Source organism: Poromitra crassiceps (genome assembly GCF_964638095.1).
Source record: "Poromitra crassiceps genome assembly, contig: HAP1_SCAFFOLD_226, whole genome shotgun sequence".
NCBI lineage: Eukaryota > Metazoa > Chordata > Actinopteri > Beryciformes > Melamphaidae > Poromitra > Poromitra crassiceps.
Genome location: NW_028152165.1, coordinates 139,855 through 153,220, shown reverse-complemented (window position 1 = coordinate 153,220; position 13,366 = coordinate 139,855). Strand labels below are relative to the sequence as shown.

At 43.5% G+C, this 13,366-nt stretch overlaps 1 protein-coding gene across 1 annotated transcript in view; it reads left to right on the top strand.

Annotated features, from left to right (window-relative positions):
• Window positions 1–11,343, top strand: part of LOC310800855 (WD repeat-containing protein 76-like) — a gene marked incomplete at both ends in the record, with an annotated part of 133,715 nt that extends 122,372 nt beyond the window's left edge. The window contains 2 exons of the mRNA XM_083664752.1: window positions 7,819–7,872; window positions 11,088–11,343. Of these exons, the coding sequence (XP_083520878.1) occupies window positions 7,819–7,872; window positions 11,088–11,343 (310 nt within the window). The remainder of the gene's footprint in view (window positions 1–7,818; window positions 7,873–11,087) is intronic.
• Between the last annotated feature and the right edge of the window lie 2,023 nt (window positions 11,344–13,366).

Below are 13,366 nucleotides of genomic sequence, written 5' to 3'. Positions count from 1 at the left end.
TTTTTCCAAAGTCATTATGTTACCTGATCAGGGGAGGGGAAATCAGGAAAGCTGTCTCAATCTATAGCCCCTTTAACACAGACTGTGAAAGCCGCGTTCGTTGCAGCGTTATGTCTCGCCTCCTGCAGTGTTTCCCCTAGAAAGATTTTCAGGCCTGGAGGGATTTCGAAATGTACCTCGACCGCAACGGTGGGGCCCCTCGCTGGTGACGCTAAACTTTTAGCTAACCTGTTCGCATCTATGTTCGCAATGGCATCCCAAGTATCATCATACTATTATGGGATGCGATGCGAACATTTGTATTATGGGATGAGCGTTTCGCAGTACTGTATTTAAATGCTGCTACATGTAATGAAAACTAAGCTTAAGCTTAAGTAGGGACACTCTGGAGTTAACGTGACGCCACTTACTGTACTTACTGACTGCTGTAGGCTACAGTAAGTACAGTGGCGTCATGTTATGGGGCTAGAGTTAACGTTACTCCTGCTGTTTTACTGGGGGTCGGAGCTCGCTCTCTTAACGCCAAACTCAATGCCAAAACCTGTCCGTTTACTGTTGTCTTGCTTGTCACTAAGACAAGTGCTATACGAGGGATCAGCCGAGCAGTATTTTGGTAAACAAACCGCGTCACTGGGTGGCAACGGCAATGGAACCTAGTTCCATTAGCGCCAAGTGGCGCGAGGCGTGAGTGTCTGACTCTAGCCCTGGTGTGACAGCCTAAGTTTATTTATTTGTTGGACAGGCACAGTGGAGATTAAAAGATGGTAAAAAAGCAAAGAAGGGTAGTTTTCATCCGCCGGAGACTTCAGTGTTTCATTGTGGAGTTGTTGAATATGCGGACAGAAGTGCACAACAGCTGCTGCAGGAAGTAAACAACAATCACACGCACAGTAAACAACAATCACACGCACGCATATTGTATGGAGACAGGATAGTGGAGCGACCAGTTAGGCTGTCACACCGGCTAACTTTGTTTACTAGTAGGGAAATATGCATATTTGTAAATTGAAACAGAATCTGATAGATTCCTTTGCTATCGATTTAGCAGTTACTCTCCCTTCAGGTCTCATCCTGTATTATCCACAGATTTTTCACCTGCCTGTTGATCTTTTGTCGTTTATCATCCTCATTTCTATAATTGATCATTTGGTCGAAATCTGTGATGTCTGTGGTAGTCTGCGTCATGTCCGTTGTTGTAGAACTCATTAGCAAAACAACTGTACATCAACTTGTGAATTTCTTCCTATTGAAATGTTGCAATTGCAAGTGTGAGACACTGTGTGTGTGTGTGTGTGTGTGTGTGTCTGGGGGGGGGTTACACATTTTGTCGACATTTGTCGACTACAATACTTGGTGACAGATGTGCCAGGGACCTACGGTTTTAAGATATCAGTATGTTTTAATGAGAAAATTCATACGTACTCATCTCTCCTTATCCAGATTCATCTGCAGCCTGCCAGCTCGTCTGACAGCGAGGGCAGTAACGCTGGCGGAGGCAGCGAGGAGGAGGAGGAGCAAGAAGCTGTGGTGCCTCAGAAAGCTGACTCGGCGGAGCAGTGAAGCGGAAGCTGCCCCCTGCTAAGGTAACTGTAGTCTTTTAATTTCAGACAGTGTTTAACAGCCATCCACTGACAAGGATATCTCTTAACTCATTGAGTGCCAAGGACGAGTATGTTCGTCAATTCAAATACTAACGTAGAGTGCCAAGGACGAGTATGTTCGTCAATTGCGTTTTTTGACGGTGGGACGTGGATCAAAGCCTCTTACATCTCCTATAAAAATATGGGAGCTATTGAATGTGTATAACCTATTTTATAGAGCACTGGGGAACAGGAGCGATACATGGCTTCCTGATCAGACTAGCAGACCAACATGGCAGAGAGGGGGGGGGGGGGGCCTGCGCACCTGAAATGCCACGGATATAATCTCTAAGCCACTCCCACTTCCTGTTTGATCCTCTGATGCAAAGACGTAAATTGACATATTATAATTAAACAAGGGGGTCCCTGACAATCACATGTCAATCACATATCACTCTGTAACAATATATATATACTGTATATATAATGATAATAATAATCATAATTTCAGCCAGTAAGTACAGTTTGAACCAATACCTTTTAACTTGAAGAGCGCGGTGTTATTATTATTTTATTTTTGGGGGGGGGGGCGGGGGTAATGAATTTACATTTTGGGCTCATGATCATTATGAACCCCCCCCCCCCTATATATATTATAATAAGATACAGGCCCCCAGGGCAGAAATACAGTATGGAGAAAAGGGTAGGATTCTAAATGGGTGTTAAACACCTGTGACATCACTTGTTGCTGGACATTCTGCTGGGGCTGACATCACAGGTGTACAGGTTCCATTTCAGGAACAGTTTTTACACAAACAAGTCTTGATGCAGCTATGTGTAATTAAAGGAAGGCTTTGCCGATTTTCAACCCACTTTGCATCAGTTTACAATCTCCGTAATATAAGCAGATGGACAGTGTTTACCTTCTCTATATATTCTCTATATATTTTCTGCATTGAGAAATCCTCCCCCGCCTGCTGGCATGGGTCATTAACGCTTGTTAAGGTTTTCAATTCGATTCTCCCTGGATGTGTGCATATAGAAAAAATAAACAATCTGTAGTTGGAACAGCCGCCCTCAAGCACAACATCTGTTAATTTTGCTGAAATATTCTGGACTTACTCATTACTGCTTTGCAACAAACTTATAAATCAGTGGAGATGTTTAAAAAAACATTCCATGTCCTCATTAAGTTGATGTAAAATCGTGCATGAATTGTAAACCCACTCCAGTTTTAAGATATTCCTACTTCACCAGCTGATCTGAATCATTTTCTACTTCCTACCAGGTGTATTCTATTGAAGATGGCCTGAAAACCTTTGACTTCCTGTCACATGACTGTATGACACTAGTTGTCGGGCAATTTGGTGGAGATGTTGCCATTGTGGATAGGCGCACCCCAGGGTAACATACTGCCATCTTCTTCAACTGTTGTATTAATGATTTAAAAAATGCAGCACTTCTCTATTCTTTACCATCTCTCTTCATCATGTTGAATGTCAGTAAGCATGAAGAGTGCTAACCGCCTGCTCTCTTTTTTTATTAATCATAAACAACATTGTCAGAAACATGCATAATGTTTTCCAGACTGGTACAAAGCTGCTTCTAATCTCTTAATGTTTTTAATTTCTCTGCAGCAACTCCCATGAGTCCCTCCACACCCTCTACACCCTCAACCCCAAGAGCCTTCACTGTGTTAGCGTCCATCCACTAAACAAGCAGTACTTTGCAGTGGCCGAGAGCAGGTATGACTCATATCTTTGATTAATTTATATTTTCTCCAGAGCAGTAATCACTTTGATCATTTGTTTTCTAAAGTTGTTAAATTGGATTGCCTGCTTGTAGTCAGTTCAGCTGTAGTCTGTCCAGTCTATAAATAGTCCAAACTAATTTTCCTTCTTCTCTGCAGGCTTGTGAGTATTTACGATAGCCGCTGTCTGAAGAAGACCGAGAGCCAGGCGGTCTGCCAGCTGCACGGCCACTCTTTAAGCATAACCAGTGCTTATTTCTCCCCTAGTACAGGGAACAGAGTGCTCAGCTCCTGTATGGACAACACGATTAGGTGGGGCTGACACAGCTTAAAGCACTTGCACTGCACTACTTGTTTTGGAATTACATCTCTAAATTGAATGTGCATTTTCTTTTCTTTTTCCATAGGATATATGACACCTCAGCAATGACCACCACAGCTCCTTTGCTGACTTCCATCGGGTACATCCACTCACTTGAACATAGCCTCTCAGTGTGGGAAAGTCATTATGTGACAGATGTCCCGGCACACACGGTTTAAGAAAAAATATCTTATTATACAAGCAAGGTGATGAACGTTTCGCCTAGAAGGCTTCTAGGCGAAACGTTCATCACCTTGCTTGCCCACAATAAATAAGATATTTTTTCTTAAACCGCGTGTGCCGGGACATCTGTCACCTACTAGTATCCTCCGACCCAGGCACCCGTATACTTTTTATATATCTTTATGGGAGTCGTGCTTGCTAACTGTTTTTCCAAAGTCATTATGTTACCTGATCAGGGGAGGGGAAATCAGGAAAGCTGTCTCAATCTATAGCCCCTTTAACACAGACTGTGAAAGCCGCGTTCGTTGCAGCGTTATGTCTCGCCTCCTGCAGTGTTTCCCCTAGAAAGATTTTCAGGCCTGGAGGGATTTCGAAATGTACCTCGACCGCAACGGTGGGGCCCCTCGCTGGTGACGCTAAACTTTTAGCTAACCTGTTCGCATCTATGTTCGCAATGGCATCCCAAGTATCATCATACTATTATGGGATGCGATGCGAACATTTGTATTATGGGATGAGCGTTTCGCAGTACTGTATTTAAATGCTGCTACATGTAATGAAAACTAAGCTTAAGCTTAAGTAGGGACACTCTGGAGTTAACGTGACGCCACTTACTGTACTTACTGACTGCTGTAGGCTACAGTAAGTACAGTGGCGTCATGTTATGGGGCTAGAGTTAACGTTACTCCTGCTGTTTTACTGGGGGTCGGAGCTCGCTCTCTTAACGCCAAACTCAATGCCAAAACCTGTCCGTTTACTGTTGTCTTGCTTGTCACTAAGACAAGTGCTATACGAGGGATCAGCCGAGCAGTATTTTGGTAAACAAACCGCGTCACTGGGTGGCAACGGCAATGGAACCTAGTTCCATTAGCGCCAAGTGGCGCGAGGCGTGAGTGTCTGACTCTAGCCCTGGTGTGACAGCCTAAGTTTATTTATTTGTTGGACAGGCACAGTGGAGATTAAAAGATGGTAAAAAAGCAAAGAAGGGTAGTTTTCATCCGCCGGAGACTTCAGTGTTTCATTGTGGAGTTGTTGAATATGCGGACAGAAGTGCACAACAGCTGCTGCAGGAAGTAAACAACAATCACACGCACAGTAAACAACAATCACACGCACGCATATTGTATGGAGACAGGATAGTGGAGCGACCAGTTAGGCTGTCACACCGGCTAACTTTGTTTACTAGTAGGGAAATATGCATATTTGTAAATTGAAACAGAATCTGATAGATTCCTTTGCTATCGATTTAGCAGTTACTCTCCCTTCAGGTCTCATCCTGTATTATCCACAGATTTTTCACCTGCCTGTTGATCTTTTGTCGTTTATCATCCTCATTTCTATAATTGATCATTTGGTCGAAATCTGTGATGTCTGTGGTAGTCTGCGTCATGTCCGTTGTTGTAGAACTCATTAGCAAAACAACTGTACATCAACTTGTGAATTTCTTCCTATTGAAATGTTGCAATTGCAAGTGTGAGACACTGTGTGTGTGTGTGTGTGTGTGTGTGTGTCTGGGGGGGGGTTACACATTTTGTCGACATTTGTCGACTACAATACTTGGTGACAGATGTGCCAGGGACCTACGGTTTTAAGATATCAGTATGTTTTAATGAGAAAATTCATACGTACTCATCTCTCCTTATCCAGATTCATCTGCAGCCTGCCAGCTCGTCTGACAGCGAGGGCAGTAACGCTGGCGGAGGCAGCGAGGAGGAGGAGGAGCAAGAAGCTGTGGTGCCTCAGAAAGCTGACTCGGCGGAGCAGTGAAGCGGAAGCTGCCCCCTGCTAAGGTAACTGTAGTCTTTTAATTTCAGACAGTGTTTAACAGCCATCCACTGACAAGGATATCTCTTAACTCATTGAGTGCCAAGGACGAGTATGTTCGTCAATTCAAATACTAACGTAGAGTGCCAAGGACGAGTATGTTCGTCAATTGCGTTTTTTGACGGTGGGACGTGGATCAAAGCCTCTTACATCTCCTATAAAAATATGGGAGCTATTGAATGTGTATAACCTATTTTATAGAGCACTGGGGAACAGGAGCGATACATGGCTTCCTGATCAGACTAGCAGACCAACATGGCAGAGAGGGGGGGGGGGGGGCCTGCGCACCTGAAATGCCACGGATATAATCTCTAAGCCACTCCCACTTCCTGTTTGATCCTCTGATGCAAAGACGTAAATTGACATATTATAATTAAACAAGGGGGTCCCTGACAATCACATGTCAATCACATATCACTCTGTAACAATATATATATACTGTATATATAATGATAATAATAATCATAATTTCAGCCAGTAAGTACAGTTTGAACCAATACCTTTTAACTTGAAGAGCGCGGTGTTATTATTATTTTATTTTTGGGGGGGGGGGCGGGGGTAATGAATTTACATTTTGGGCTCATGATCATTATGAACCCCCCCCCCCCTATATATATTATAATAAGATACAGGCCCCCAGGGCAGAAATACAGTATGGAGAAAAGGGTAGGATTCTAAATGGGTGTTAAACACCTGTGACATCACTTGTTGCTGGACATTCTGCTGGGGCTGACATCACAGGTGTACAGGTTCCATTTCAGGAACAGTTTTTACACAAACAAGTCTTGATGCAGCTATGTGTAATTAAAGGAAGGCTTTGCCGATTTTCAACCCACTTTGCATCAGTTTACAATCTCCGTAATATAAGCAGATGGACAGTGTTTACCTTCTCTATATATTCTCTATATATTTTCTGCATTGAGAAATCCTCCCCCGCCTGCTGGCATGGGTCATTAACGCTTGTTAAGGTTTTCAATTCGATTCTCCCTGGATGTGTGCATATAGAAAAAATAAACAATCTGTAGTTGGAACAGCCGCCCTCAAGCACAACATCTGTTAATTTTGCTGAAATATTCTGGACTTACTCATTACTGCTTTGCAACAAACTTATAAATCAGTGGAGATGTTTAAAAAAACATTCCATGTCCTCATTAAGTTGATGTAAAATCGTGCATGAATTGTAAACCCACTCCAGTTTTAAGATATTCCTACTTCACCAGCTGATCTGAATCATTTTCTACTTCCTACCAGGTGTATTCTATTGAAGATGGCCTGAAAACCTTTGACTTCCTGTCACATGACTGTATGACACTAGTTGTCGGGCAATTTGGTGGAGATGTTGCCATTGTGGATAGGCGCACCCCAGGGTAACATACTGCCATCTTCTTCAACTGTTGTATTAATGATTTAAAAAATGCAGCACTTCTCTATTCTTTACCATCTCTCTTCATCATGTTGAATGTCAGTAAGCATGAAGAGTGCTAACCGCCTGCTCTCTTTTTTTATTAATCATAAACAACATTGTCAGAAACATGCATAATGTTTTCCAGACTGGTACAAAGCTGCTTCTAATCTCTTAATGTTTTTAATTTCTCTGCAGCAACTCCCATGAGTCCCTCCACACCCTCTACACCCTCAACCCCAAGAGCCTTCACTGTGTTAGCGTCCATCCACTAAACAAGCAGTACTTTGCAGTGGCCGAGAGCAGGTATGACTCATATCTTTGATTAATTTATATTTTCTCCAGAGCAGTAATCACTTTGATCATTTGTTTTCTAAAGTTGTTAAATTGGATTGCCTGCTTGTAGTCAGTTCAGCTGTAGTCTGTCCAGTCTATAAATAGTCCAAACTAATTTTCCTTCTTCTCTGCAGGCTTGTGAGTATTTACGATAGCCGCTGTCTGAAGAAGACCGAGAGCCAGGCGGTCTGCCAGCTGCACGGCCACTCTTTAAGCATAACCAGTGCTTATTTCTCCCCTAGTACAGGGAACAGAGTGCTCAGCTCCTGTATGGACAACACGATTAGGTGGGGCTGACACAGCTTAAAGCACTTGCACTGCACTACTTGTTTTGGAATTACATCTCTAAATTGAATGTGCATTTTCTTTTCTTTTTCCATAGGATATATGACACCTCAGCAATGACCACCACAGCTCCTTTGCTGACTTCCATCGGGTACATCCACTCACTTGAACATAGCCTCTCAGTGTGGGAAAGTCATTATGTGACAGATGTCCCGGCACACACGGTTTAAGAAAAAATATCTTATTATACAAGCAAGGTGATGAACGTTTCGCCTAGAAGGCTTCTAGGCGAAACGTTCATCACCTTGCTTGCCCACAATAAATAAGATATTTTTTCTTAAACCGCGTGTGCCGGGACATCTGTCACCTACTAGTATCCTCCGACCCAGGCACCCGTATACTTTTTATATATCTTTATGGGAGTCGTGCTTGCTAACTGTTTTTCCAAAGTCATTATGTTACCTGATCAGGGGAGGGGAAATCAGGAAAGCTGTCTCAATCTATAGCCCCTTTAACACAGACTGTGAAAGCCGCGTTCGTTGCAGCGTTATGTCTCGCCTCCTGCAGTGTTTCCCCTAGAAAGATTTTCAGGCCTGGAGGGATTTCGAAATGTACCTCGACCGCAACGGTGGGGACCCTCGCTGGTGACGCTAAACTTTTAGCTAACCTGTTCGCATCTATGTTCGCAATGGCATCCCAAGTATCATCATACTATTATGGGATGCGATGCGAACATTTGTATTATGGGATGAGCGTTTCGCAGGCAACGACACGTTTACATGTTTTGGAACAGCGCCGCACGCTGGCACAATGCTCCTAAAAGCAAAATGCTGATTGTTTTGAATGATTTGGCATCTTCTATTACTGTCAACACCATTATTGCTATATTGTAATTGTAATAATATGCCATAAAGGTATATTTAAATTTTGGGGAGAGCAGAAAAACAAAAAAACAAATTGCAATTCTTTTACTGGCCTGGCGGGGGCGCCGCCTGTAGAATGATGCCTCCTGTATAAAAGTCGCAAGAACGGAATGGCGTGTCATTTTGTTACGCCTTTCGTTCCCCCGGTAGAGGTAGTATCAGCGCAGAATTGACGTCTGTCTAAAAGGCTAAGCCGCGGGAAGACGGGAATCTCGGCTCATTCATAAAGAAATGACAGGAGGACTGAGGGAAAACAACCTCCAGATTGAAGTTCTCCGATCAGAAATAAGTTAACCGAAGCATATCTGCAGGCTGTCTCGCCTGTTGTGCGTTCCCTTACGAAAAACAACTAATGTTAGCATTCAGACTGTGCTCCTACTATAGCCCGAGTCACTTGAGCAGGTGTGTGCCTTGCGTTGCCCACTGTGCCTGAGATTCGCTCTGTTCTTCTGAAAGTGACATAACCAGAAGTAGAAACCAAGTGGTCTATAATGACCCCGTCGATAACGTTATTAAAATCAGACTGCAGCTGTTTCACACTTTTTTTCTTCCAGTCAACACGCTTTCAGAACGGACTTAATTAGGCTACTTCACAACATGGGTATATGCTTTATAAAAAAACTGGAACCAAAGGTAAGAAAGCCTTCCGTTACGTGTAGCTTGTAATACATGATGCTGCCTCTGTGATCCATAAAGTCGATCAGACGAATATTGAAAGTTGCTCGTTAAATTCAGGTCGCACTGATTTACCTGTTTATATAAAGGCAAAATAAAATTAAATAAATAGACTCCTCGGACATAATAAGCTTAACGCCCATGGTTCATGCCTAATTTCAATCCGGGAGGGGTGGATGCTATCTAAAGCACACTCCTGTATGGCAGGGCTGCTTGGTTCTGTGTGAAAGTGCAGAGAGGGCCTAATGGCGGATCTTCATCAGTGCCACAGTGATTGATACATTTGAGTTTTGGGTAGTAGAAGGTTTATCTCAGGTCATCATAATACTTATCACTGTTTCTATTTTTATTACAGTTTTATTATAAGCCAGTATCACAGCGACAACAAGCCTTTCCAACTCGGCACTTAAATTACGGTACATAAAAAAAATGTCAAACCAAAATTAACAATCGTGTGTCTTTGGTAGAAATATGCAGAAGAGTAGAGTGCACGCACATCCAAGATTATTTCAACAGGTGCTGGAAAAAATACGCGTATAGAAAAAGAAAAGGAAATCCGCACACTGTTTTTTAAGCTCCCACGGTTAGTTTTTTAATTACAAAAAAGCAACATTTTGACCCTCACGGGTCTTCATCAGGCAGTACAGAGAACAAGCTCTCTGTGCATGGGCATATATATAACCTCACATGGGGTGGTGGTGCCCCAATCAGGTGATGACAGACACCTGTGATCATTACAAAATACATAATTGTTGAAAGAGTAGGTCTTTCCACAAGAATACAACTTTTTTAAAGATAAAATGTCCTTGTGGATTAGCTTATGTGGGGAAAATGTCTAGAGCCCTCCGCACTAGGATTAGCGAGCATTGCAGCAACATCAGATGCGGTGATGAATGTAACCCTGTTGCAGTCCACTTCAAACAAGCAGGACACAGCATCTCCTCACTCCGGTACATGGGGATAGAGAAGGTTGAAAAGCCCCCTAGAGGAGGTGACCACGAACAATGACTTTTACAACGTGTGGCTTTTCACATATATACACTCAACACGTTGGCACCGTATGGCCTCAATGAAGAACTAGACGTCAAGCCATTGCTGTGATGTTTTAACTTTATTATATTCTGTTGTTATATGTATACACCTTGGCCATTGTAGACATGTGCCTGGCTCTTCGGTCATGTGGGTAGCACGTACGACTCTCACCTGGGAGTCCTGGGTTCAAACCCTGCCTGAACCTACCTTGGCCTACCGTACTATACTTTTACATTTCTTTGGTTTCTTATTGGTATAGATAGGGATAATAATATTCACCTGCATGTTTTACTTCTTGTATTTCTTTTGTATCGGGTATTTTAGAATTTGTTTACCTCTGTTATTATATGATCTTTAAAAAAAGTTGTATTCTTGTGGACTCTTTCAACAATTATGTATTTTGTAATGATCACAGGTGTCTGTCGTCACCTGATTGGGGCACCACCACCCCATGTGAGGTTATATATATGCCCATGCACAGAGAGCTTGTTCTCTGTACTGCCTGATGAAGACCCGTTGCTTTTTTGTAATTAAAAAACTCACGTGGGAGCTTAAAAAACAGTGCGGATTTCCTTTTCTTTTTCTTTGGTAGAAAAAACCACATGAAAAGGCAATGCAATTGTTTACATGCCATTACTCCTGCTACAGTGAGTCCAGTCAGATTTTTACTAGAAGTGGGTAACACATTCTTCATCAGACTATACTGTATGCTAAGTTGTCTGAAATTTATTTTCAGACATAACCTGAACACAGGCCGATGGCTGACGAAGCTATCAGCAGTGTGGGACCCTAAACAAGAGGACTGCTTTGTGGTGGGAAGCATGGAGCGGCCTCGCCAGGTGCAGGTCTTCCACGAAAGCGGCCAGCTGCAGCACTCCTTCAGAGACGACCACCACCTCAGCACGGTGCTGTCCATCACAGCCTTCCATCCTACAAGGAATGCTTTGCTGGGCGGCAACAACTCAGGACGCCTGCATGTCTTCACCAACTGAGACCAGGACCAAAACGTGCACGAACAACGCCACCATTTATAAATGCCTACATATGTCTATTATGAAGTCCCACAAATTGGATTTGTTTCAGGATAATGTAGACTAGGCTACTAAATCATTGTTTTTAGGGGGCATCCTGTTTCAAATTTGACCAGCAGATGTCCCCAGGTTCACAATTGGTTCAAAGCTTCAGAAAACCTAGTTTCTCCCTTTACTATTTGTCTCACTTTCAGGACTATTTCCAACATCCTGATACTCCAACTGCTCTTTCAAAAATAGACAGCTGTCAATAGCTGCTTGTTTTAGACGTTTTAGCTATCTGCCAGGCTGTTTGCCTTGGGCAACATCGCCATCTTCTGGCTGTTTTGCGTAATGCACCGTATGGCGAAGAATTTAGACTGTTCATTCTTGGAGTCACAATTGATTGAGTTTTATACTGTTCTCTTAATGGCAGGCCAAACCTTGGAATATTGTCTATATGTTTTTTTTCTTGTTTCTTTTGACTGCTGTTTGCATTTAATACATTAAGCCTTTACTGTACGTCCATCAATTACTGCGACGTGGCCTTTGTAGAAAGCCACCTTACCCAGCGATCTGGCTTGCTTGATTTTCGGCCACAGCTGTTCCCTTGCCTGTCGATCCTCCCAGGTGAAGTCCTGCACGAATGCACAAAAAATAATAAAAAAAAATCCCTGGAGTCATACGCCTTCAACGTGAAGGGCAAGATTAGCGAGGAGGACGAGAGGAAGGTGCGGAGAGGTGCCACCAGGCCATCGCCTGGCTGGATAACAACCAGCTGGCTGATAAAGAACAGTACCAGCACCCGTAGAAAGAGCTGGAGATTGTGTGTTGTACCAGAGAGCAACACCTGCACAGGGCTGCAGAGAGCAGGCGGGAGCCGGCTCACAGTCCCACCGTTGAGGAAGTCGACTAGAGACTTCAGACTATGATAACTACAGTGGCTTCAAACAACTTTACCTCATGACTCCTGTTTGTCACTTTGTGTCCTGACTGTTTATGATGTTTAAGTCTGAATATTTAGACATCTGACATTTGTAAAAAAAAAAAAATGTTGATGCATCGCTGGGCGTTTAAATAGAATTGACTATACAATATATTTTTGTGTGGTCTTTTACAGTTCATCTTTGTGGTTTCATTATATTTGATAGAATTTGGAGTTGGAAAAATGTACACCCAATGGGTCAGGGAAGATAAAACAGAAAAGCTGGGGAACACCATGGGGAACCAAAGCGAGACTCACCAGTCATTCTTCATCTCGGATGCAAGTATAGTTTAATCAGCAGCATTTTGCAGTATTAAAATTCTGCTACCGGTACATGCAATGAAAACTACCTTAACCATGAGAAAAACAACAACTAGGGCAACAGTCTAGCATCGGTCACCCGAATGAGGTTGGGTTCAAATGAATAACATGTTGTGGTAAACCTGTGTGGGGGGGGGGTTATGTGCCAGGACTGATTGGGGACTGATTGGGGTGATTGCCTCCAGCCGTGGGGTGGGGGTGAGGCTCTGGGTTAAAGAGCAGAGCCTGCCAGTGATTCGGGGTTGCTGGAGAGTTTCGTGCTTGTGTGTCCCGTGCCCATGAGAGGAGGACAGCTGCCTCCCTCTCAGCAGATATAGGGCCGGGGAGTCCGTACAGTCCACTTCGGTCACCACCCGCTCTCCAGCCAAGACCAGCGTCCGGCCCGCCGTCGTACGCTGCCAGCACCACCGACCAGCCGTTTATCCCCAGTCGGACGGTGCCTAGCTCAGACCCCGGGGGGGGGTCTCGCCGACGGGCGAGTTAAGTTTTAAGTCTTATCTTGTTTATGTTTGTTTGTTTATTTGGTTTATTTGTTTATTCTTCTTGTAGCCACAGATGATCCGGGGGGTCCTAGTAGGCGGCCAATTGTTCCAAGGGGGTCAGTGTCATATTTGTTTGCTCTTTGCTTGCTGTGCATAACCCGGGCGGTTTGGGGTAGCCCTGTGTGGAATGTTTGCTCTTTGCTTGCTGTGCATAACC